Below are 23,633 nucleotides of genomic sequence, written 5' to 3'. Positions count from 1 at the left end.
TACCCTGCGGATGTGGTCAAGGCTCACATGCAAACGACAAGTGCCTTGAGTCCGCCCACACTACGTGAAAGCTTCCGCTGGGTTTACATGCAGTATGGTCTGCGAGGGTTCTACCGAGGGTGCACGGCTGCGGTGGTTGGCGCGAGTTTATCATTTACAGCTTTCACGACGGCCTACTTGTACATAACTCCCCCTGAATGACTCGAACAAAATTTTAAATGGGGACTTCAAATGAGAACACGCCCAAGACGAGAAGTTGGCGAGTAAAAAGCAGTCTATATGTTGCTTCTAGCGGATACAATGATAATCCTGTAGCGTTCTTAGTCACTGGTGGCGTCGACATCGTCGGAATCAGTCTGCTCAAACGCGGTGATCTCTTCAATCAGCTCATGCACGGTGGAGCGCAAAATAATCCGAACACCTCTCTCCGTTGCCAGCTTTGCCTCGCGACTGCGCAATTTCACGTTGAAGCCGAAGATCGGACATTTGCCATTAATCGCGACGTCAATATCTTTCGTCGAGATGTTGCCAATGCCCAGCCGCACAGTCTACCAAAGCAATAAGAAGTCAGTACAAGTGACCACCTACACGACTAATATGAGTCGTACCGAGATGCCAGACATCTCGTCCACTGTGTCCTGAATGCTGACCAGAGAACCAGCTCCGTCGGCCTTCACAATGATCGACTTGGTTTCGATCAGATCGTTCTCGTCAATCACATCGTCATCGTCTTCTTCAGCCTCGTCGCTATCCACTTCTGCGTCCGGCACGTCTCCGTCATCCTCGTACGTCTCAGTGGACGTGTACTCGGCTTCCTGTCTCGTGTTGGTACCACCTTCGTCTGGTAGAAGGCAGTCATTGAACTCCATGGCTAGTTCCCTGTTTCATGTCACGTCAGTACACACACTCCTCAGACATCTCTTCACCCAGAGCGTACCTTTGCTCGATCACCTGCTTCGCCCGAGCTTCAGACAGCACGAAAAAGCCGTGCTCATTCGGCGCGTCCACGTTCTTGGACTTATTCGAGTACGTGATGTCGACGACCGTTCCAGGCAATGCACGCTTGACATCGCGCCCTTCAGCGTCACGCATATTGCGCACCACGCCATGAATCATACCAGCCACGAAATGCTGCTTGGCAGCTAACTCGCCATTCTTGATCAGCACACGCAGGACCGTCCCACGTCCCTTCAACGCCACACTCTCCAGCACAAGTCCCTCAGCGTGCGTCACAGGTCCAACACGTGCATCCAGTCTGCGGTTGTCTGCCAGGCCTGTGGCCAGCTCCCCCACCATGAGCTTTAAGTCATCGAGTCCGACTCCAGTCTTGCCCGAGATCGTCAATACTGGACTGTCTTGCAGCGCGACGAACGAGCGTAGTTCATCCACAATCCTGTCCACCTTTTCGTCGCCGTCGTCTCCAAGTAAGTCCACCTTGTTGATACAGATAATTGCGGGTAGTCCGGCCTCCTCAATGGCACCAATCGACTCCTCTGTCTGCAGCAACACACCTTCATCCGCAGCGACAATCAGCAGCACTGCGTCTGCAACTTGAGCTGCACTGGATCTCATCCGAAAGAAGTGAAAATGCCCAGGTGTGTCGAGGAAGGTGGCCTTAACATCAGGCGTCAACGCGGCCTCGCAGACATTAATCTTCTGGGTAATACCGTGCTTCTCGTAGGGTGCGATCCGCCTCAATCCTGATTTCATCTGCTGCCTTAGTGTGTCCATCAGCGTCGTCTTGCCGTGATCTACATGGCCCATAACGGCAATTACCGGTTGTCGCCGGCCCAAGAACTCTTTGTCGCTTCCCACTACATTTGACAGTTCTGGCTCTACGTCATCATACGCCACCTGCATACCGAAACTCTCGGCCACTTCTTGCGCAACGCGGAAGGGCAATACGATGTGCTTGACGCTGCGGAACTCTGCAGGTGGGTGACTCTTAGTCTTGAGGTGGAAGCGGCGGTTGGTTTTGATCACTGTGTGTTTGAGCACTTTGTCTAGCGGCTTCCGCAGCGCCTTGGCCAAGTCACGCACACGGATGAAGGCTGGTATGACTGGCGGCTGGTTGCGCGCCTCCAGCACACGCCGGCGCTGTTCCTGTCGAGCATGCTCGCGCTCCTGCGCCAGAGCTTCGAGCTTGGCGATGCGTGCCATGTGATCCTTGTGACGACGCGTGCCGCCGCGAGCCGTGCGAAGTAATCTAACACCATCGGGAAGAAGGAGCTGCGAGGCCGCACCGGATCGCAGCGCTGACGCTGCCAGCAGCCGTGGTTGCAACAGGCGCAACATTGTTGGCAATGATGCGGGTTTGCTGAATTGGGTAAATTAAGGGTATTTCATATCAACTTATGACGCATAATTGCTAAATTGTCAGTCGTTTTATACCCATTTCTCATTTTTACAGTTGCAGTGCAATGCCGCACTCCCCAATCAGCGCCCTCCCTAAGCACGATGCTGGACCCTCGCGAGACCTTCTCGGGCGTCATGGGCGCCTTCTGCTGCGTGTATGCAGGGCTTCCATTCGAGGTGGTAAAAGTGCGACTGCAGACACAGGGCTCTAAGAATGCGTACACCGGAGTGAGCGACGCCTTCCGCCGTATTGCCACCGAGGAAGGATTGTTCGCGCTCTGGAAGGGCGCGGTGCCGGCGCTGTCCAGCTCTATCATCGAGAACTCGGTGCTTTTCAGTGCCAATGGCGTAGCCAAGCGCGCCGTGCTGACATTGCACGCCAAGCAACGTGCAGCGCACGAGGGCGAGTACCAGCTCACGACGTTGGACGAGGCCTTGATGGGTGCCTTCTCTGGTTGCTTCTCCGCCACGGTATGAAAACGCCAGTATGTCGTAGAGTGTGGCTATTGTGGTCACTTACGTGTTACTGTAATGAAATGTTGCAGGCTATTACCGTGCCGGAAAACATCAAATGCAAGCTGCAATTCCAGCGCGGCCACTTGGGCGAAGGACGTACGTTGCAAATCGTTGCCGCAATTGCAAGAACCAGCATGAAAATCTTAGTATGTGCTGCTGTTTGCTGCAGGTTATCACGGCCCTTGGGACTGTTTGATGAAGGTAGGCAAGGAGGAGGGCATCACGGGTTTGTTCCGAGGGTACAGTGCATTGTTGCTGCGTGACGTGCCGTTCAGCTTCTTCTTCTTCGGATCGTACCAAGCGTTCACGTCTGGTTCAGCTAAATTGCTAGGCAATGAGTCCAAGAATGACTTGAACCCTGCAGCAATTCTTGCCAGCGGTGGCCTCGCTGGAGCGACCAGTTGGGGCATCATGTTTCCCGTGGACGTGTTGAAGTCACGTATGCAGACAGCCAGCTCAACGGGTCCGCTCTCGTTGCGTGGGGCTTTCCGTGCAGTTTACTCGGAGTTTGGCATCCACGGGTTCTACCGTGGTTGGTCGGCGGCGGTGCTGCGTGCGTTCCCGGCCAACGGTTCACTCTTCCTCGGCGTCGAGATGACGCACCGCGTCTTCCGTTGGCTCGACGCGAGGCACGCTGTCTAAATAAAATGCAGCCATCAAGACCGAGAGTCTCATAAATAAATAACTGCCAGTGCAGCATTAGAATTAGCGACACTGGCCACATCTCAATAAAAGCAAGCATGCGACGATGGCTGCAACGTCCAGCGTTCTTATCTTCTCTTGCTTCATAAATATATGCTTGGAGCTCGAATCAGGCGAATGCACTTGCAGACGAGGAGACGCGGGCGTCGATTGACCAAGAGATCCTGGCCATTTAGCTCTGCATTTAAAGCATGGCGTCGGCCAAGACGATGGCGGCAAAGTCCCTGTCACCAGACCAGAACCGTCGTGCCAGCATCGGCACAATGGACGCCGACGACGATCTTGAAGAGTCGTTCGACGTAAACATGAGCGTCGAGGCCGTCGCGCAGCTCCTAGCTCTCAAAACCACGGAGCTCATGCAGCTGCAACGCACTCACGATGAATACGTCAAGTCCAGCTGCGAGTACGAGCGCGAGCTGGAGATCGAAGTGGATCGGTACGAGAAGAAGACGCAGCAGCTTGAGTCGACTGCTCTTCAACTCGATCGAGATAAAAGTGACTTGAATAGCAGCATCAATGAGGTCAAGGATGATCTGCAAGCTACACACCGTCGAGAGCACATGCTCCAGACGCAACTGGAAGAGATGAAGTGGAAGATCCAGCGACTGGAACAAGCTAACGACGAGCTGGAGACAGCGGCTCGAGTTGCTCAAGCTACGATCGAGGATCTCCACCACAAGTCCGAGACGCTATTGGAGCAGAATGTGTTCCTACAGCATGAGAAAGAGGAGCTCTTGAAGCAGCTCTCGTATTTCATCGTCGCCGAGGTGCACCCTACTCCTCCAAGGTCCGGAAGCACTCGTTTTCCCCGTAAATCTTCCTCTCACCTCTCCGAGGCGGCTGCTCCTGTGGCTCCAGTTCCAGAAGAAAATACGCAGAAAGGCAAAAGACGAAAAGGTCGTCGCCCAGAAGTACTCGAGACGTGTCTCCATCTCACATGTCGGAAGTGTCGTGCGAATAAACCCCACTCGCACAATGGAGGGAGCGACGAGAAAGGTCCAGTCTCTGCTTTCTTTGAAAGACTTTGGATCTTCCTGTTCGGCCCCGACCGCTAAATATTTGCTTTTGATGGAGTTAAATGGACTTCTATGAGTGCCGAGTTGCTACTCACTTCTCAATCGGCAGTGTGCGATACAAACCAAGCGAGAGCTGCACGAAACACCTCGAAGGTACAAACATGACGCGGCTCGTGTTGTTGCTATTGACGGCTTTTATCGCAGTCGAGATTGGTTTTATCGTTGCCAAGCCGTGTTCTCCGAGGGAGTTAGGCGTCTTCAACGACGTTTCGGGTCAAGTGAGCAAATGCCGTCAAGACAGTAAACTGAATTTCCAAGTACCGCCGCGCTCGAGCCTCTCAAAGTCGCAACAGTCTGCCTTGTGCAAGTCCAAAGCCTGCCAAGAGATGATCGGCTCCATGGACGATCTGGATATTCCAAACTGTGAAGCTACGTTCGACAAGAAGAACATGACGCTGCAAACGAGTCTGGACAAGTTTGTGTCATCGTGTGATACGTCCACGCCGGCTCCGTCTCCCATCAAGCGACGTAAATCGTTTGAGTCATCGGCGTCGGGCTCGGATTCGTTCTCCAAGAAGAACCGATACACGAACACGGCAGCTGCAGTTCAGTTTGGAACACCGCAACAACTAGTCGTTCTCTTGGCTATAGGCATGCTGTCTCTAGCTCTTGTGCTCCCTTGAACACAAGTGCTAACCTGAAATGCTGTCTTGCTAAAGTCAAATATACTTGATGCTTTCTCACTTCACGGACTGTGACCTGATGCACTGCAACTTCAACTTTTATCCTGAAAGATCAAACATGTTTTTGGCTTAGGTTATTCAAGACAACTACGCGCTCATAGCAACAGGCGGTGGGTTGTCAGATGAGACCTACTCGTCAGTGGATCTTGCCAACACGGCGCTATGTTGGCCACCAGCTTCGACCTGAAGAAACTCTGCCTTGCCAAACACCATCTTCTTGCCTTTCTTGTCTTTACCATTTGTGGCCTTCGACCAGTCCACTTGGTACGGTTTGTTTTCGTCACGGTCTACTCCGTTGCCTAGTGCCAGCATGTCGCCGTATCCCCAAGAGAAGATTGCGTTGCTCTCAGTTAATGCAAGAGTGTGGTTCGATCCCGAGGAGATCATGCAAACCTGACGTGAGCCACCGTCCTTGGGCTTTGGAATTGTCACCTTCTGTGGACGGTCCTTGAAATCGCCGGTGCTGCAAGTTTCGAGCATACCGAGCTGACCCGAGTCAGCGCGACCAAACGTGTATACATCGCCGTCAATAGTGAGAACAACCGAGTGATGAGAGCCTCCGTCCACATACGCGACGTTCTTGGAGCTCAAATCTTCAACCAGTTGAAGCTCAGTGCAGTTTTCAGTGTTACCGATTCCCAACTGGCCGTAATTGTTTAGACCACACGTGTACAGGTATCCATTCGAGCTCAAAGCGAACAGACTGTGGTACGAGCCACAGCCAATGGCCTTAACCACCGGGAGCGGGTCATTGCCGAGCGTCACCGGCTTCGGCTGAAGGTGATCATTGTACACCATGTCAACCTTGTAATCACCTTTGAAGTCCTTCATTTGGTCATCCACGGTACGTCCGAGCTGGCCCATTTCTCCCAGTCCCCATGAGTACACACGGCCGTCGTTCGTACGCGCCAGGTTGAACGAGCTGCCACAGCGGACATCAGCGATGTTGTCCAGGGCTTTGATTAAGAAAGGCTCCGTCTGCTTCTTCTTGAACGCATCCTTAGCCGAAGGTGCGTCGCACCACTGCTTGCCCTCCTTGTCACGGTAGCAACCCCACGTATAGACCTTGCCTGCCAGCGTCACGACGGCCGTGTGGCAATCGCCGCCCACAACCTGAACAGCCGTGGCCTGCTGCGGACCGAAGCCGGTCACCTTGGTCGGGATGTTCTCGTCTCCGACGCGGCCTAATGCTCCATCGTCGTCGCATCCCCATGTGAACACTTCTCCGGCCGAAGTGATAGCGGCCGAGTGGAGACCGCCACAGGCCACACGGACAATCTCAAGCTTGACCAGAGGGCGAACAACAAGCGGGAACTCGACCATGAGGTCTTTGTCCTTCTCCACGCCGTGGCCGAGCTGGCCACAGTCACCGCTGCCGAAGGTCAGCATTTGGCCGGCGTGGGCGCCGAACTTGGCATTGATCTCGCGCGCGTAGCTGATATACTCCTTCATGTTCTGCGTCCAGCTATCAGTCTTGTTGTGCACCCATTGCGCCTTTAGGTTGGCCAAGAAAGCGCGGTTGAGCGCAGCGAGCTGTCGGGCTGCTTCCTGAGAGCAAGAGGTCGGCGTGGCTAACACGATCTTGCGTGCCTGAAGTACCTGCGTTGGGGCGCGAGGGAAGGGTCCAACTTCGTCATGCGAGTCTGCCGGTGCAGCGAGAGATGCCTCGTACTGCTCCTTGGACACACCGACATCGACACGTCCGCGCTTCATCGTTGCGGCTTGTCGAATGGATAGGAAGGAAACTGTCGATTACGGTAGAGCGATTGATAGATGGATACGCCCAATCGACAGATAATCGCGCCCATAGTCTTTAAAAATTGGCAGTTTTACACAGTCTGTGTCACAAACACCCGCAGTAAGTACAGAAAAACGGAATCCCATAAATAGAGATAAAAAGCGATTTCCTGACGCTATGACTACCGAGGGGATTGTCTGCAAGTCTTGCTGGTTGATTTGGTCGATGCGCTACCGATCACGAATAGAAATTCACGCTCACAGTTCTTTTCCTTGTCGGAACTACTGCCTTCTTCTCGATCGAGAGAAACCCTTCATCGTTCTCATCGCCATAATTACTGGCTGGGAACCATCTCGGATGGTACCTTCCAGGTTAACGGCTTCAGCCGCCTCGAAGGCTTACCCAAGCCGCCATCTTCGGTGTAGAGGTTGCTAGCCAATCCGGTAGACCTTCACAGCATGCACTGTCCAAATTGTAGCGAGCTCTTTTAATTGCTCTTCGGAACCAATGGAGAAAAATAGTTCTAATTGTGCCCTATCGGTAGCTTGAGCTTGCACAAACCTGAGCCTCAGGCTGAGGTGAGTCTGATTAGCATCCTAGCCACAGGCGAGCCCCCCCCCCTCCATAGTTTCTTCCCTCTAATTGGAGATCCAGGCAACAAATATTTCGTCGCCACTCTGGATTTCTCCGGCAGCGCTTTTCAAACCCAAAACATGCATTACATGTAACAGTAAACGCAATTAGCTGAAGCTTGGTTAGCATTTCACACGACGTGGATGATGGCGTCCTCAGATAGTTGATGCCTGCAGTTACTTACGCCTTAGATGTACACATATGCGATCAATCAACCGTTGTAATGCATGCCGTATGACGACCAACGAAAGCCATCGCTGTCTCGGCACGGCAACGACGGGGTCACTAACGGTGGATAGACACTACCGCCAAAAAAGAAGACTTGCTGTGGTAGTCTACCACTGGTAGAGCACGGTAACGCCCATGACGCCCATGCTCTCCACCCATCCAGTATGGTTGTCAGTTAAGCAACACAAGTCGGCGCTGATGCAACTATTCGAGGCGGACAGCAACTATCGCGAGTCGCAAGGTCAACCGCGCGTTAAGACTTATCACCAACACTGTTGACCTCCACGGTTTGGTTAACCCTTTTAAACAGCATAGATGTCCATACCACTGCAGTATGCTGCTGTCCCGAGGCGATGCAAGTGACCATCAACTCAAAGATATTTCCAGGCTGCTCAGGAGCGGCAGGAATCCTGTCAAGAACGCTCGTCAAAGCGGTGCTACGATCAACGTCAGTGACGTCAATTTGCAATTTTTGCTTGGATTTTTTTTTACAGAAGACCGATTTTGGCCCAATCGCAGCTGACGTGGAGCAATCGGACTGCAAAAAAGCCGTCAATTACTTCTTGGTTTGGTGACTCCGCACGTGCATAGCCCCAGAGCCGTCGAGGGCCCCGCAACGATGGCGTGTCTGCAATGCAGCTGCATGAAGCGGCGATGGCAAGTTTAGGCGCTCCACTACAGTTTTTCCAAGTCTTTGTACCACAAAAGTCTGCTTGGAGTTATCTCTAAAAAGTGTTTTTGTAGCGTGATCCCTCTCAGTTAGCATATTATGAGCAATAGAGGTTACTCACTAGCACAAGTCGAAATTTCGTCAATGGTTCAAGAGCACTGAAACCGTACGATCGACGTATCACGAGCCATCCTTAATGCATCATAAGGCTCCAAACACATCGGTACAATAGTTGTGTGAGCGTACGCGCTATTATACCTTCTGCGTCTAGCTAGGTTTTGTAAACCAGCTACAGTGCAAGAATACCAGAATGATTTGAGCAATATTTCACGCCTGGAGAATATTGTGTAAGGGAAAGCCCACAATGTGCTCAGCGACGGGGCCCTTAAGCTCGATTTTTGCACTCGTCCAAAACGGCTGTTCTTTGGCCGGCTGCAGCCTGGAACCGGACGCTCGCCCTCTTTCGATCACACGGCAATAGTCCCGCTCGCTCAAAGCCACACCAAGAAGTCAGCCAGCCATGGAGCTCATGGACCAAATGGGCTCGTGCAGCATCCGCGTCATCGACCTGGACGACGGCTCCGTGCGTACCATTTCATGGGATCCCAACGTACCGGACCAGGTCTTCGAGAGTCTCGTGGAGTCGCAGCTGCGCGCACAGTTCGGTGTGTCGGATGAGGCCTGGGTGGACCTAATCGACACGGCCAACTCGAGTCTCGTACACATCACCAAGGACGTTATGAGCAATATCAAGGACTCGCTATGTCTGTGTCTGTCCCCCAAGACAGAGGCGCTCGCCCCCATGAAGAAGAGCGAAGTGTTCGAGGTTGTGTTCCAAGACCGATCTCTGGGCATGACTATCCGCGAACACAACGAGAGCGTCATCGTCAACCATTTTAAGCGCAAACCTGACGGGTCAGTGGGCGAGGCGGAAGCCAGTGGCCTCATTCAATCCAACGACGTCATCTACAAGGTCAACGGCGCTCGAACTGTCGGTCGCAGCTACGACAACGTCGTGCAGATGCTGCAGACGCAGACACGGCCACTCAGTATCCAATTTTTCCGTCCATTCCGTCGCGAGGGACTTTTTGCAGTCGAGTTCCGTGGCGCCAGTCTCAATATGACCATCACAACGGACGATATCAATGTGATTGTCAAAGATCTACCCATGGCACACCCCAATATTGTGGGCTATGCAGAGGCCCATGGAGTGCGCATCTTTGACATTATCCACGCGGTAGACGGCGAAGTAATCAACGGACTCGAGTACAACCGCGCAATCAGCTTACTGAGTCGTAGTACACGCCCCATGGTGGTAGTTTTCGCGCGTTCCAAGATGATGCCCCCTACTCCCGGTAGATCCACAGCTGTCATGACCAACCGTTTCTCGTTCGCGTCTACAGTAGCCCCATCGCCTCGCCCTAGTAACGTGGACGGTTTCGGCTCGCGTCGTGGCTCTGGGTCCTCTATGATGAGCGGTATGGAAGGCGAGAACATGATGGTGGAGGAGATGCTCGAGTTCTGCGAAGGTCTGGGCAATGACGGCGTGTTGAACCAGAAAGAAGTGGAAATGCTGAAAGATATGGTGCTCTCTATGCGGCAAGACGTGTGTAGTGCTGTGAAGCGGAAGAATAACAACGCTATCGTGGCGATTGTGCGGTCTCCGTTCATGCGACTGTGGGACAGTCTACTCAAGACTCGGGAGAGCATTTTACTGGCTGGTCCCGTGTCGCTTAAGCGCAAGAAACGCTTCCACCTGCTGCTCACAGACCACGAACGTCTTCTCTTTGTCAATAAGGACACTAACTTATTAGAAGACGAGATCATGTGCTCGCAGATCGTGACTGTGAGCTCGCGCTCCAAGTATCAGGAGCTCACGATCTCGACGAGCAAGACGGACTATGTGCTGATCGACAACTTCATCGGACCCGTCATTTGGGTGCGTGCTATTCTGCCTTACACGTGCACGCAAGGAATCCTCAAGGTGGCCAGTAGCAGACGCTTCCTCGTCTCCAAGAAGCGATATTTCGTGCTGCGTGGCAACCGCCTCACGGGCTACAAGAAGGAGAGTATGGTGCACCAGGTCGGCGCTAAGAGCAGCACCATCTCGCTTGAAGACGCTAAAATTGATATCTCGGACCCGCGTAACCTCACGTTCATCATCACCACGCCCGAGTTCAGCCAAGCTGGCAAGAAACTCATCCTAACGGCGACGTCGACACGAGAGTTCAATAAATGGAGTACGGCACTCCAAGCATTGCAAACGTCGTCCCCTACCACCGCAGCTTGAGCTTCGCGAGACAAAAGTTGCTAGTCCTTCAAGAGACCAGCACAAACCACCCAGCCCCAGACATCAAATGAGGGCGACAAAATTCTGTCTATGGCAGCAAATACGACAGGAAATAGTACTATCGCAGTGGCCACTGGAATGGCTACAGACGAACGCATTGTGCAGTGAATGGAAACTTGAACAAACGAGCCTGAGAGCTTGTGCTGTGCTTACAACGTATGGGGCAAAAACGCAAATCAAAACATGAAGAAATACATAAAGTTTTATAGTATTCTTTATCCTTAAGTACCGACGAGTTCCTTGTCTTTTGTGTACGCTTCGATTTCGGCTGCCAGTGCCTGGAATTCCTCGATCGGCGTGAGGTAAGTCCAAGTCTGGTAGAAGGTTAGTTTCTTCTGTATGGCTGCGAGTGTCTTCAGAGCTGTCTTCCTCTTCCTTTTGGCTCGTTTGTCGGACTCTCTGCTACGCTCCAGATCGCGTTGATACCGCTCGAATAATGCACGTGTGTCGCTGAGAGCATCAAGTAGAAACACGTCGATGCGAAGAATCTGCTGCACATCTTGGATAGCTAGCGCACTCGCAGCTGAGCCCTCACTTACGTTGGAATGCTTCTCAAGACAAGACAAGCACACGTGTTCTAGGGAATCGTAGCGCGCGTCGTCGCTAAGGACTCGACAGAGGTCTAGTAACATAAATGCTGCCTCTGTAGAATCTTGCGCGTAGTCTCCGTTGAAAGCTCGAAGCACCAGGGCATACGCGAACAGAATTTCAACTAAATGGTAGCGCAGACACGGCGACGGCTGTCTCCCACCAGGTAGCAGAGCGCTCATACTCTTAGGCATCTTCTGCGCATCATTGTTTGTAAAGACCCCGATGGGATACAAAACCGAAGACTCCACAGCCACAGCTGAAGGCGCCTCGCTCTCGTTCTCATTGTCAGCGGTGTCGTCACTAATCTCCTCCAGGATCAACTGACGACGTTTTGCCGACGTCTCACTCCGGTACTTGCGTTCACTCATAAACCACCACGGTGTCCAGAGCTCCACGAGCTTGCCCAGTCGTCCATCTGCCACTTCTCCCAAGAACTTCCGCCTCTCTTCAGGTGTTAAGCTCTCGAGTGTCAGCTGTCCCGCCTTTTCCAGCATCGCAAGGTCCTGCATCCTCTGCACCAGCGCTTCCTCGTCCTCTTCTCCGTCAGCCAGCTGGTGTTGCTCTTCCTGAAATTCCCGGACTCGTTCCAGAAGCTCTTGTATGCTCTTCTGTTGCTTTTTGTCGTCGCCTCCTCTTGCGTTAGAAGCCAGCTGCATCTCGCTACGCACATGATTCTCGAAGAACTGCTCCGTGCACCCCTCGCCATGGGAGCGATAGCAGTCCACACTGCAGTATGGAGTGTTGCAACGCGGACACGTGTATCTTGCCTCCTGAGTTGTGCACACGCGACACACTCGAGCTAGCGACGCATTAGTCGCTAAAGGACCTTCAGAGAGCAGTGAATTGGCTAAAACATTGATGGAGGACTTCACTGTCGCCCGGACGGTGCCAAGACGGATCGGTACGCGCTCCATGACGTCAATACTGAGTGGCGAAGAATAATGACAGGATTTCAACCAATGGAATTAGTGATTTTTGAGATGTAGCCATTTCGCTGCGCGTTAGTGTTACTGTACCGCATTTCGGTGGTCGACTACCACGATGCTCGAAAGGGGCAATACCAGACTGTGAGCCAACGCTTGCGAGCGTCTACGATGGCGAAGCAGGAGTGAAACCGCGACAGAGAAGCATGGAAAAGAGCGTCGCCACTCACGCGGTATACGCGTGACGTGATCTCGATGTCTCGCTTCCCGTTGGCATCGGCGATGCTCTTCTTGACAGATACAAGAGCACGGTACAGTTCGCGAGTTACGTTTTCATAGGCTTGGACGCGTGAATCCGCTTGGCGCAACGCTCCACCTCCAATAATGAGTGTAGAGAAGAGAAGGAATATGAATTCCTGCTTGTCTTGTTCGGAGAACACATCGCAGTTGTCCGAGTCAGGGTTCACCAACATTTCGGTGAGCAGATCTCCAGCTGTGCAACCGTCAAAGTCTTCATCGATGCAGCCGCGTACACTGCCGTCACGGGCCACGATGCCTGCTGATTCGAGCTTCTCGAAGAATGCCAAGCTCGTTACACTGACGCGTAAGCGCTCGAAGTGGAGCGAGAAGGCCTTGGAGGACGACTCGGCGTTGCTATTGACATGTTCAGGAAGCTTTAACCCCTTCAGACCATTGAATACGTTTGCAACAAAAGAAAGTATAGGTATAGATGACAGCTTGCCACTTACCGGTAGAATTTGATGCACTGTATGATCCTGAAAAAATTCCGCCAGCAGAGCTTCATCCGCTTCACTCGGCAAGCGTCGATGGACAAGAAAGCGCTGCAAATGAAGCGCGTCGCTCAGATTCCACTGAAGCAGCTTCTGTCGAATCTCATAGTCACGCAGGACTGGAAGTGCATCCGGGAGATGCTCAAACGGACTCCATGGTGTCTTGTCAGACTCATTAGTTGCTGGATCGTTGTCGGAATCCATCGCTAGCGTTCGTCTGTCTATAGTGCTCTTATAAGATCTCGACGACGAGTCGGGACCGACTCTTCCTGTTCCGACTCAAGAAAACTACAGTTGAAACTCACGACATGTTGAAATTGTTCAGAAATTATCTCCTCTCTTTCACTTCGATCGGGTAAGAGGTCAGCAGATTCGGACGCACGTGGAACGTGCGTGCTCTCACTTGGCGAATGTTTTACTTCGCACGGAGAAAACTACAAGTAACGGGTGTCCGTCGAGATGCACCCGCATCGAGTCATTGTAAAGCGGTACGCGGTACTTGACCTCGCCTCCCTCTTCTTGGCGAGCCACACGTTTCAGCGACAGTGTGCAGTGGCCATTGACGGACTCGTTCTTCACCCAGAGCAGCATGTGAAGCTGCTCCAGTGGCCGCGCGTGTTGAATCACTGCGTTGAGCGACAAATTCAGTCCGTTGGAGCCTTGGCATCGCTCCCCAATGACGTCACACTGCTTGGAATCCTCTCCAACTAACGGCGCCACAATACGCGTCTTCTTCGGAACGACCGTGTTGGAATCGCCCCACACCAGAACCATATTGAAGACCCTCAATACCGTCGACACGGAGCGGTTCTGCGCCTTCATTTGTCGTACCACGCGAGCCTGGTCGAAGTAGCTGCCACTCACAGCACTTGAATATTTGTCCCCGTCGTTAATCCCACTGGGAGTGGAAAAGGATCGGGAATTGCGACGTGACATTCTTCGTGGAGATCCCGAGCTTAACACGTCGCTGTTCTGCTGCGGGAAACTAAGTACAAACGTGCCGTACACAGGACTGTGGTCACTAACGTCCATCCCGTCGCCATGGTTCACAGAACGATAATTGTCAATAAGTCGCTCTTGGGACGTCGGGTCCGGAACCTTTTCCGGAATCAGTTTCGAGTCACTGACTAACAGTGAGTGGATCAAGATGCGATCGCACCATCCAGGTACTCGCTTCTTCACCTTGCCTCCTTTATAAAACGGTTCCTTGTACAGCACACGCCACACGAGAGATGGCCACAATGGCAGCGTCTCATTCACTGGTCCACGCTTGGGAAACTTTTTATAAGTCGGATAGAAGTCCGGGAACTTGTGCGGCTCTGTGAACCCTTCAAAGACTCCTCCATTGCGACGGTCATTCAGTAGCCCATCGAACTTGTCGTGTAGCTCGAGATTGCGACCTTCTTCGAGCATGTGCAGCACCATTTGAGGGTCCAGTAACACGATACGGTAGTTCATGTCCCCCATCCACACCACGTGATGGAACTGCTCCGTCAGATCAAAGCTGTAGTGACCCATCACACGTCCGAGACTAGCGTTCAGGTTCCTGATCTGCTCACGACGGTACGTGTCGTTTCTCGCATCCAAATGGCAGTTCACGAACACAATAGTCGTGTGATTGACCATGAGAGCCACAGCGACTCCGCCCTTGGATCCACTCGTGAGCTTAAACTTGTGTGCACCAGCTCGAATCAACTTGACTTTATCCTGGATATCCGCGCAATAAAACACAGCCATCCCCGTGAATTTAGTGCCTACAAACGCTCCATCGCCTCGACCGTGTACAGCATCAATCACTGCATCGGGAGGATAATTCTTGTGATTCACCATAAAGTCGCTGTTCCTCATCTCCATACGATAGTAGCGGGCTCCTCGCTCATTGCGGTTAAGATACGCCTCCACTGCGTGATAGACATTCTCCGATACACCTTCCTGTACTCCAAGCACATACAGTTGGTAGCCGTGTGGCAGGAAGTTCTGCAGCATTGTGGCTGAGCGCTGTTCGTCAATGATACCTTTGCCGTCATCGAACGGGTCTGCTGCGCCCATGTTCCACGTGCCCACCCACATGCGCACGTCACGTATACTCGTTCGCTTCGTCGTCTTTAAAGCCGGCGATGCTGTTGGTCCAATAGATAAGCTCCCTGTGCGCAGTCCTGCCTCAAAGTATGAGCGCGGTGACGTGATTCGCGTCTCTGGCTCGCCGTCAAGATTCAAATCCACAGACGACGAGTTCTGCTGAGCCACGACGGAGAAGGATTTCCGCGCGTTCTTAAGTGCGAAATGCTGCGACCTCATGCTAGCGAGATCCTCTTCGGTCTCGGAGCTGGAGCGCTGGAACGAGTCGCTCTTGCGCGAGGTCTCATGCGTACTTGGCGTCGCTACAACAGTTGAAGCTGTTGTTCCGATCTTGTTCCCACCGTTAGCGATAGTGGATGCTGCAACGGTAGCGGAGGGGAACGTGCGTAGTTTCTCAAGCATAAACTCAGGCTGCTCCAGATCTGCCAGGTTGTTGCAGCTAAAACTACTCTTGACGTTGTTCGCTCCATTCCAGTAGCCCGAGCGCAGCTTCACGGCCGCTTCAGTGGCGCTCGCAACGGAGGCCAAGCGTCTTATACGTGTGCGATGAGAGGCAGCGGCTGCCTCGGCCACGGTTAGACCAGTGAATCCGAAGCCATTCGCACAGCTTCGCGACTTGTTTAGACTCTGTCGTGGCTGCTTGCCAGTCATTGATGCTGCACTAGCCAAATCGGACTCCGCTGTTCGTAATGCGTGCATCTCTCCACCGGCGAAAGACTTGGGTGGTTCCTTGCCGTTCTTCAACCTGAAGTTCTCGCGCTCGAGTTCCTGTACCCTTCTACTCAATCTCGCCGCTGTCTCCGCCCACTCGCTCGATCCGCGTCGAGGCACGGCTCCTGTAGCTGTTTCTGTGCTTTCGTTACGACGCAGCGCCACCGTGGCGTCCTCTACGCGTCCTATACTAAATTTGCGGCGGCGTTCCGAAGTTTCGTCTCTGCCAGAACTAGCGTTGCGTGGAGGAAGCCCCAGTCGCCCCCATGCTGCAGGTTGCGGGCTGTTTGTGACGCTGCTGCCGTCGCTGCTGCCTGTGGCTTGTCTTCTGAGCACAGGAGATGAACGTGGCAATGAGGCCGGAGACGTGGGCGGGACGGGCGGTGTGGCGTCGGTGGCCCCACGAGAGCGCGCAGGCGACACAAGTCTCCGCACATCGAGAGTTTTCTTCGATGTGGGCGCTAGCAGCTCATGCAGTTGCTGTAGCGTGGATGGCTCCTCGATCTGCGAGAATGCGCGAGTCACACGGATCCGAGGAGCTCGAGATGCTGCGGAGGCGTCCGACCGGCGGGTGGCCATGTTGCGCGGGCTACTGGATGTAGAACTCTGGTACAAAAGGCGATTGCAGCGGCGGTATTGATAAACCTTTAACGCGACTCTCCCGGAAACCGTTCTTCGGCTCACTGTATTTTCAGTAAAGAAAAAAAATACAGTACCGGTATGTAAGTTACACAATGTAACAATTTTTAAAAAAAAAACTGCACGTCTGCAGTTTACCGGTTCTCCATTTTCAACAGTATTCATGGGTAGCGACGTCGCGGGGCGGCTGGACACGCTGGTGTTCAGGTTGCACCACCCTTTGACCAAGATACGGTCCCGGGCACTGCACAATTTGCTTTTCAAACTGCGGGAGCGTTTGGTGCGCTGGCAGGAGCTAGAACCGCTACAGAGCTCGCTGATCCCGAGTCTCCTGGCTTGTCTCGAGCCACCTCTAGAGCTTGACACTCTGCACGTACTAGAGCTACTGGTGCAAAGCCAGTCGGAGGTGATTCTGGCCAGTCTGCAGCACTTCGGTGCAGCTCAGAAGCTCCAGCAAGCTGCCAACAAGAATCTAGAGCTGCAAACCAGCTACGAGAAGGTCAATAGTCGTGTTTGCCAAACCCTTAATCGAAGACTGACAATTATGTGCATTTCTGTGCCGCTGTGTGCAGCTCCTGCGACAGATTTACGTTACCAAATTCGTGCCGGTAGAGGGAGAGAACAAAGCATCCCCGGTCATCACTTCGTCGGAAGAGGAAAAGACAGAGGTGGAGCAGTTTAACGCCAATAGAGTGCTGCCAGATCGACGACATGCTCCTAAAGTCGACGTTCTAGAAGCTCAAGGATGGAAGTTTGCGCAGGTAACACTGACGTCAGTGGACGATCAGTATTTGTTTGAGTTCGAGGTGAAGCTTCAGCTGAGGACCGAGACGCGGGACATCGTGGCAGCGTGTGCGACGTTTAGAAACGAATTGCTGCGGGATTTCCCGGCGGAGGTTTTCTTGCAGAGACCGACAGTGCTACAGTATTTATTGCATCTAGTGCAGCAGCCACTTCTGCCCGAAAGTCCGGGAACATCGAGCGTAGCGAGTGTGGATGATGACGTCTTGATGGAGCGAGCGATGGAGGTGTCTTTGGGCGTCAACTACTTTGACGACATGCTGAACGAGACGTTTTCGAACAAACGTGGGAATTTATCTGGTGCGGTGGTGATGGCGAGCGTCAAAGCGATCGAGTCGTTTTTGTATGCGTTAAAGCTCTCACAAAGGATGTGTCTTGATCCGACGTACGTTGTGCACGCCCCTAATGTGCATGTGGAGTTGTTCGACTCGTACGACACACGACGAGTGCTCTATCCGCGTGCGAGTGTGGAGGTTGAGGATCACGTGGGTAGACTAAGGGGCGAGAGGAATGATCAGCAGGAGCAGTATTCGCTGAGTGGAGTCATGTACAGGATATTCACAAGTGTTTTACCCTTGATGCGGTCCGCGAGACACCCACGATTACACTTGCTAAATCTCCTAATATCGACACTTCCTGACTTACCTGAGAAAGGCTGTGCGGGTATTGCAGATACAGGCGTCCAGGAACTGGATAAAGAGCGGCTTGAGCAGATTTTAGACATCCTTAGTGGGATCTGCAGACCTGTAGCGTCGGAGCAAGCAGGAATTGCAATGGTGGACAACGAGCTTGAGCTCACGCATTCTATGACATGGAAACTAGTGGAGCTTGTGCTTCGGTTACTTCGAGTGTATCCGTCGTCTCGATATCACGTGGAGAAAGCTTCCGACAGAGTTGAAAGTAATGAGGCTTGTTCAAAGACTGATAGAAGCGGTGGAATTGTCGTTCCTAGACTCTTGTGGGAAGCAGTGAAGCTGTGGATTGCCAATCCGTTGCTCCCTAAAGTGGCTGCTCAAGAGTGGAAGGATGAATCGCTCATACTAGATCTGGCAGCAATTGACCCCACTATCCCTGCCTTCGTTACGCTAAAGCAGTCCTCCACACAAGATGCGAAACTAATTCTTGACTTTGTGGAGGTAGCCAAGGCTCACCGTCACCAATTAGTAGATTTTGGTCCATGGGAAACACCAGTTATTGTGAATGTGGAAGCTGCTCTAAAGACTATTCGAGTCAGATATGCCTTTGATGAGCTGGACTCTGAGGTCATTGCAGACGCCACACTTCAGGCAATTTGGTCAGCTCTGACTCCTGACACTGAAAATGGCACTGGGAGTCTGTCAGAAAGGGAAATTGAAACCATTCACTTCATATTTTGTGAGCTGCTGAGTAGTGTGGACGAAGAGAAAGCGCCTACGTCGCACGACTCGATGGTATTTTACTTTTTCCGTGGTCTAGTGGGTCTCATTGAAAACCTAAGCATGGAGACAAAGCGCGTATCTGCCGATCGCCGATATGGATTCTTTACGGAGGTTTTGTGTGAACCAAGGTTCCTTACGCTCTTGTTGCTGGTCTTAGCAAGACAAGAAACTGGCGATCAAGTGAACAGCTCGGCCTTGTGGGTCATTTTACTTGCAGCTTTGAACCAACTAGCAGGCGTTTCCAGCGACAAACTGGCGCGTCTCCAGCCGGTGATCCCACTGCTCCAACACTTTGCATACATCGAACCGTCGGAGGGATCTTCACCAGAGCAACGTTCTACCCAGCCACAACTAGCACAAGTCTTGAACCGAGTGGAAACGACCGTCCCAGACCACGCAAGACATCTCTTAATGTGTCGGTGTTTGCTACACGAGTCGTCATACATCCGCAAGGCTGCAGCTTCTGGGGTTCTCCGGTTGCTGTCTCGAGTTCATCCGTCGTGTGTTGACTGGATTTCGAAGCACAAAGACATACTTGATGACCCATTCGGAGGTCGATTTGACTACGGTGGCAAGAATGTGAATCTCGAAGCAACGCTCATGGAGACTCCTCTGCCTGTTAGTCGTGCAAGTGACTATCAGCCAAGTGAGAACGAGTTATCCTCACAGCTGAGTAAGTTATCTCACTTGTACAAAGTGATCTCTGGATCGTCGTCTGGCTTTGAGAGCATGAAAGAAGCGGCACTTAAAGAGTTGGTCGTGTTCATTGAAAACGCGTCAGTGGAGATGTTCACTCTATTTGAAGAGCTGGACAAGTTTTCGGATATTGTGGATCTTCTTCGTGCAATTTTCGACAAGGAGGCTGGTCGAGAAGACTCGTCGATGATTCTGCAAGCCCTTCTTCTGTTTAGAATGCTATTGCTCCGAAGTCGGCTGTTACGTTCTGCCATACAACATGATGACAGCACGATGGGACGTCTCATGCCGTTGATTTTCCATCCGTCGCCTACTATTCGAGCGCAGATGTACTACATCATTCTCCTGATGACATGCTCAGCTGAAAATTTTATTCCCAATGGAGCACCAGTCGATTCTTTGAACATTGACAAGACCACACTCAGCGAAGACGCGAGGATTCCCGAGATGATCAAGTCGACATTCGGCCTGTACTCCAGTCGGTGGGCACGGTGCTTTATTGCTACCTGTTCGCTGACACAGCAGCTACAAGCAACTGCTGAACTCTTGGCTCGACGCACCGATACGTTGTGGCTGCAAGAAGTGAAGCAATCGATCATTAATTTTGACAGAGACACAGCGAAGCTCGACGGGGAGAATAGTGGCGGATTCGACTCATTATTGAAGGCAGAGTATGCACTTGCCACCCAGAAACTCCGAGATGCGCCGTCGCACGGGAAGTGCCTGAATGCAGTCTATCATGTGATGACGATTTGCAACGCTTGGCGCTTTGCTCGCGAGCGCTTCATTGGGGAATGGGAAGGAGATTTCGAACGGTATTTCGCTGTACCACCGAAAAACGAACGAGACGAAGTAATAGTTGGCGCGCTTGTAAGCACTCTAAGTGTGATGTTCGGTGCCATGACCAGAGGAGAACAATTGCGGGCGCTTGTTGTAGTGAAGCGCAGAGTTCTCCCGCTGCTGAAAAGATCACAAAGCAAGGCTTTCTCTCTGCAAGTTGCGCGGCTGTTGCTCAACGTTAGCGAGTCCAAAGTTAGCGATTTGTTCTTGTCCCTAGCTGCTGATACTGACATCATCTCAGCGATCTGCACCAAGTACTCAGCAATCTACGCAACAGAGCCTGTTCTTCATGGTTTGATGCTGGAGGTTCTGTTACGATTCGCCCAAGGCATGGACAAGAATGCAAGCCCTCGCTTGCCTGAGCCCTCGCGTGACAAGATCTGCAAGCGCCTTCTGGAGATGTTGTCGTCGTTGCTTACGGTCGTATGTCGTCACCGTGTCCCAGGTTCCTTCCTGGAGCGGGACGTCTTCTCTGTTGGATCTCAATGCATGGTGGCCATCCTACAAACGCTTCCACGAGGGTCTCTTGTATCTAGCGACAGTCCGCTGCAACATACTGACAGCAGTATCCTTCTCGACGGTAGCTGGGCGTCTCGTTTTCTCTTCGACCACGTAGCCCCGATCCGCGAGCTTGGCTTTCGTGTTGCTGAGCTGGCTACTTCCTGGAGTCCTTCGTCATCACGATTGCTGGAGATGGCGCTCGAAACGTCAACAGATGACACCGAGTCCGATGCTGTGCGTGCGGCAGCTTGTACTGCTCTGACTCAAGAGATTCTTCGGTACCATGAACGTGCCCCAGATCGACAAGCTGCCCTGACAGAGATGTGCCACGGAACCACATTTGCTGGCAAAGTGCTGCGGTCACTGTCTGACGGCTTGAAAGGCAACAAGCTGCTCGCTCGCACTTCTAGCGCGTTTGCGCGACTGGTTCGAGTACTCTACATGCAGAGGGATTGTTTGGCGTCACATTTTGGAGACATGCAGAAGGAGTTGCAGACTGCTGAAGAGAAGGATGACATCTACCCGCTCCTCATTCAAGTACGATCTTCCCACACTACGACTTGACTCGGCTACCTACTGACGCACTAATACATCGCTTCTGTATAGGTGCTATCCCTCCGAGAATGGAAGCAAAAGGTCGATCATTTCAGCTCCTGTTGTATGCATTTACCATCCTGCGACGACCATGCATGGAGATGTTCGCTGCTTCCTGCCATCTTAGACCTGATGGCTGAAGTGCTGAATCTTCTCCAGGCTGTTTGTCGTGACGGTGGTTTCGATCAAGTGGCATTCTTCCTGATGGTATTTGCTTTAAGTAATATCACTACGAAGTGCTGCACACGACTGACATTTTGTCCTCGTGCTGTGTAGCATACAACTTTGCAGTATCAGCTGATGGAACTCGTACGGGACCTCCATGCGTCGTTAAACGGCACGTTATCGGTAGCCACAAGACGTAGGCATTACGAAGTTCTCGACCTCTGTGCTGGCACACTCAGCATCCTGTTGATGCAAGCTTGTGACCAGCAGAGCGAGTACAACGCAGAACAGTTCGGAGCACCGAAAACACCAGGCTTTGGGGCGGATTTCGTCGATACGGTGGCAAAGCTGCTAGCACCTGAGCACCCCATTGATTTCCGTGTGTCATTCATTAGAATTGTTCCAGCGGTAAGTCCCCATCAGGCTTACAAAAACTTATCCATCTGCATACTCACTTCATATTTACTGCCTAAACTGCGTGTGCTTAGATGTCATTGCTGATACCTGGATCTCTCAAGTCTTCTGATGCTTCTGTCATCACTGCGTTGTGCTCCGTCGTGTTCGACCTTTATCAAGAGGTAGCAGAGTTCAGGCCTCTAAATGCGAGTACTGCCACGTCTAATTTACAAGGTCGGGTGTTCCCGTTAGCATCGGTGCGACGTGTTTCATGTTCCCTTCAAGTGCTGCTCGAGACAAGTCCAAGTCTCCAACCTCTCGTTCGCGTTAAGCGTGGTGTACCCTTTGCAATGGCTTCCATTAAAGAATCATTCACTGCGATTCGCATAGCTGGCGGCTTCGGTGGTAAGCGAGTGCGAAGTTCGAACCCCAGCTCCAAGACGCAGGACACCTATGTGCTTGACCTCTGCGGACGCATCCAGACACACATGGAAGTTGTGAGTTCCATCATTGGAGGCGACAAGGAAAGCCAGCAGCTGACAAAGGTACGCGGAAATGCTCCATCGTATCAATACCCCGTCTAACCGTGTTGCTTTCTTGTCTTAAGGACGAGGGTCTTCTTAACGCAGTTCTGTCGAATTGGAGCCTGATGAAGACGGCTCATGTGCGTGGGTCTCTGTTGATGCTACGTGCGCTTCACCTCTTGGTGAATTATATCTACGGAAACGACAGTGCTCGAACTTCGATGCTGATCTCGCTGCCTGGAAGAGGGGACAATGCCCACACTCTTCTGTCCTTGTTGTTCGACCTGGCCAGTACCCGAGGTGACGTGACGTCTTCCCAAAATCGTGTTTCGAACGATAGTACCGACGCAGACATGGCCTTAAGCAACGCTGCCTGCCAAGTGCTGAAGGCAGCTCTACTCCACCCTGAATGCGTGCAAGGTTGCGTGAAGACAGGGTCGATGTCTAAGCTGGTTACTTCGCTCCAAGATCGTCTTCAGCAGGCCAGACAAACCAGCAAAATGGATCACCGGGAGAACGAGAATCTTGCGCACATGCTGAGCGTCCTCAGCAGCATCGCTAGTACCGAGAAAGGTGCTCGCGTGCTATACACCAGCTTGGCCACTGTGCTCTCTCTCGTAATCGACGATGTGACGCATCTGCCCAGTAAGACAATTCGACGCAGCGGGTGCTTGTTCTTGAGGAATCTTTGTCTCTCACAAGCCACCAAGAACCATTTCGCCATTTGGGAAGAGCTGCTGGATGAAATGGTAGCTTTCTGTGTACGTGTGAGTGACTCGGCACACGAGGACTCGATCTCTCTGGGATACGTGTCCGTAGCTCTCTGGGCGCTCGTGTACGACAATCAGAAGGCGCGTGCATTGTTGTTATCAAGGCCGACGACGCTGCGAGGCTTGAAGCAAGTGCTGGACGCGCAAACTTCTGGTACGCCAGTCGAAGGCTCCTCGACGGACATAGCGGACAATTCTGCGGCGCGTTCTGATGCTTGTCCAGGAGTAGACTTCACCCCCATT

The 23,633-nt window shown here is 52.4% G+C and overlaps 10 protein-coding genes across 10 annotated transcripts; 5 read left to right on the top strand and 5 right to left on the bottom strand.

Annotated features, from left to right (window-relative positions):
- Nucleotides 1-320: 320 nt before the first annotated feature.
- PITG_06911 (translation initiation factor IF-2, putative) lies at nucleotides 321-2,292 on the bottom strand (the record flags this gene model as incomplete). Its single annotated transcript, XM_002904842.1, has 3 exons — nucleotides 321-548; nucleotides 609-879; nucleotides 938-2,292. The coding sequence occupies 3 exons, from the start codon at nucleotides 2,158-2,160 to the stop codon at nucleotides 321-323; spliced, it is 1,722 nt and encodes a 573-aa protein (XP_002904888.1).
- A 165-nt stretch (nucleotides 2,293-2,457) lies between these two features.
- PITG_06910 (Mitochondrial Carrier (MC) Family) lies at nucleotides 2,458-3,513 on the top strand (the record flags this gene model as incomplete). The annotated part of the gene is made up of 3 exons (XM_002904841.1): nucleotides 2,458-2,826; nucleotides 2,901-2,967; nucleotides 3,041-3,513. 3 exons carry the CDS (start codon nucleotides 2,458-2,460, stop codon nucleotides 3,511-3,513), a joined length of 909 nt encoding a protein of 302 aa, XP_002904887.1.
- A 269-nt stretch (nucleotides 3,514-3,782) lies between these two features.
- Nucleotides 3,783-4,628, top strand: PITG_06909 (uncharacterized protein; the record flags this gene model as incomplete). Its single annotated transcript, XM_002904840.1, has 1 exon — nucleotides 3,783-4,628. One exon carries the CDS (start codon nucleotides 3,783-3,785, stop codon nucleotides 4,626-4,628), a length of 846 nt encoding a protein of 281 aa, XP_002904886.1.
- Nucleotides 4,629-4,750: 122 nt separating this feature from the next.
- On the top strand, nucleotides 4,751-5,272 carry PITG_06908 (elicitin-like protein; the record flags this gene model as incomplete). Its single annotated transcript, XM_002904839.1, has 1 exon — nucleotides 4,751-5,272. One exon carries the CDS (start codon nucleotides 4,751-4,753, stop codon nucleotides 5,270-5,272), a length of 522 nt encoding a protein of 173 aa, XP_002904885.1.
- A 107-nt stretch (nucleotides 5,273-5,379) lies between these two features.
- PITG_06907 (regulator of chromosome condensation (RCC1)-like protein) lies at nucleotides 5,380-7,060 on the bottom strand (the record flags this gene model as incomplete). Its single annotated transcript, XM_002904838.1, has 1 exon — nucleotides 5,380-7,060. The coding sequence occupies one exon, from the start codon at nucleotides 7,043-7,045 to the stop codon at nucleotides 5,462-5,464; it is 1,584 nt and encodes a 527-aa protein (XP_002904884.1).
- A 2,021-nt stretch (nucleotides 7,061-9,081) lies between these two features.
- On the top strand, nucleotides 9,082-11,169 carry PITG_06906 (uncharacterized protein; the record flags this gene model as incomplete). Its single annotated transcript, XM_002904837.1, has 1 exon — nucleotides 9,082-11,169. The coding sequence occupies one exon, from the start codon at nucleotides 9,122-9,124 to the stop codon at nucleotides 10,889-10,891; it is 1,770 nt and encodes a 589-aa protein (XP_002904883.1).
- Nucleotides 11,170-11,172: 3 nt separating this feature from the next.
- PITG_06905 (uncharacterized protein) lies at nucleotides 11,173-12,456 on the bottom strand (the record flags this gene model as incomplete). Its single annotated transcript, XM_002904836.1, has 2 exons — nucleotides 11,173-11,798; nucleotides 11,844-12,456. The coding sequence occupies 2 exons, from the start codon at nucleotides 12,454-12,456 to the stop codon at nucleotides 11,173-11,175; spliced, it is 1,239 nt and encodes a 412-aa protein (XP_002904882.1).
- Nucleotides 12,457-12,575: 119 nt separating this feature from the next.
- PITG_06904 (uncharacterized protein) lies at nucleotides 12,576-13,460 on the bottom strand (the record flags this gene model as incomplete). The annotated part of the gene is made up of 3 exons (XM_002904835.1): nucleotides 12,576-12,724; nucleotides 12,776-13,139; nucleotides 13,215-13,460. The coding sequence occupies 3 exons, from the start codon at nucleotides 13,458-13,460 to the stop codon at nucleotides 12,576-12,578; spliced, it is 759 nt and encodes a 252-aa protein (XP_002904881.1).
- Nucleotides 13,461-13,655: 195 nt separating this feature from the next.
- On the bottom strand, nucleotides 13,656-16,625 carry PITG_06903 (uncharacterized protein; the record flags this gene model as incomplete). Its single annotated transcript, XM_002904834.1, has 1 exon — nucleotides 13,656-16,625. One exon carries the CDS (start codon nucleotides 16,623-16,625, stop codon nucleotides 13,656-13,658), a length of 2,970 nt encoding a protein of 989 aa, XP_002904880.1.
- Nucleotides 16,626-16,848: 223 nt separating this feature from the next.
- Nucleotides 16,849-23,577, top strand: PITG_06902 (uncharacterized protein; the record flags this gene model as incomplete). The annotated part of the gene is made up of 10 exons (XM_002904833.1): nucleotides 16,849-17,184; nucleotides 17,354-18,358; nucleotides 18,407-18,940; nucleotides 19,016-20,182; nucleotides 20,225-21,478; nucleotides 21,548-21,742; nucleotides 21,812-22,108; nucleotides 22,189-22,641; nucleotides 22,704-23,455; nucleotides 23,520-23,577. 10 exons carry the CDS (start codon nucleotides 16,849-16,851, stop codon nucleotides 23,575-23,577), a joined length of 6,051 nt encoding a protein of 2,016 aa, XP_002904879.1.
- Nucleotides 23,578-23,633: the final 56 nt, after the last annotated feature.

This window comes from Phytophthora infestans, genomic scaffold, assembly GCF_000142945.1.
Source record: "Phytophthora infestans T30-4 supercont1.10 genomic scaffold, whole genome shotgun sequence".
In the NCBI taxonomy this organism is placed as follows: domain Eukaryota; phylum Oomycota; class Peronosporomycetes; order Peronosporales; family Peronosporaceae; genus Phytophthora; species Phytophthora infestans.
Note: the sequence above shows the minus strand (reverse complement) of the source record. Positions and strands in the feature narration are given on the sequence as shown.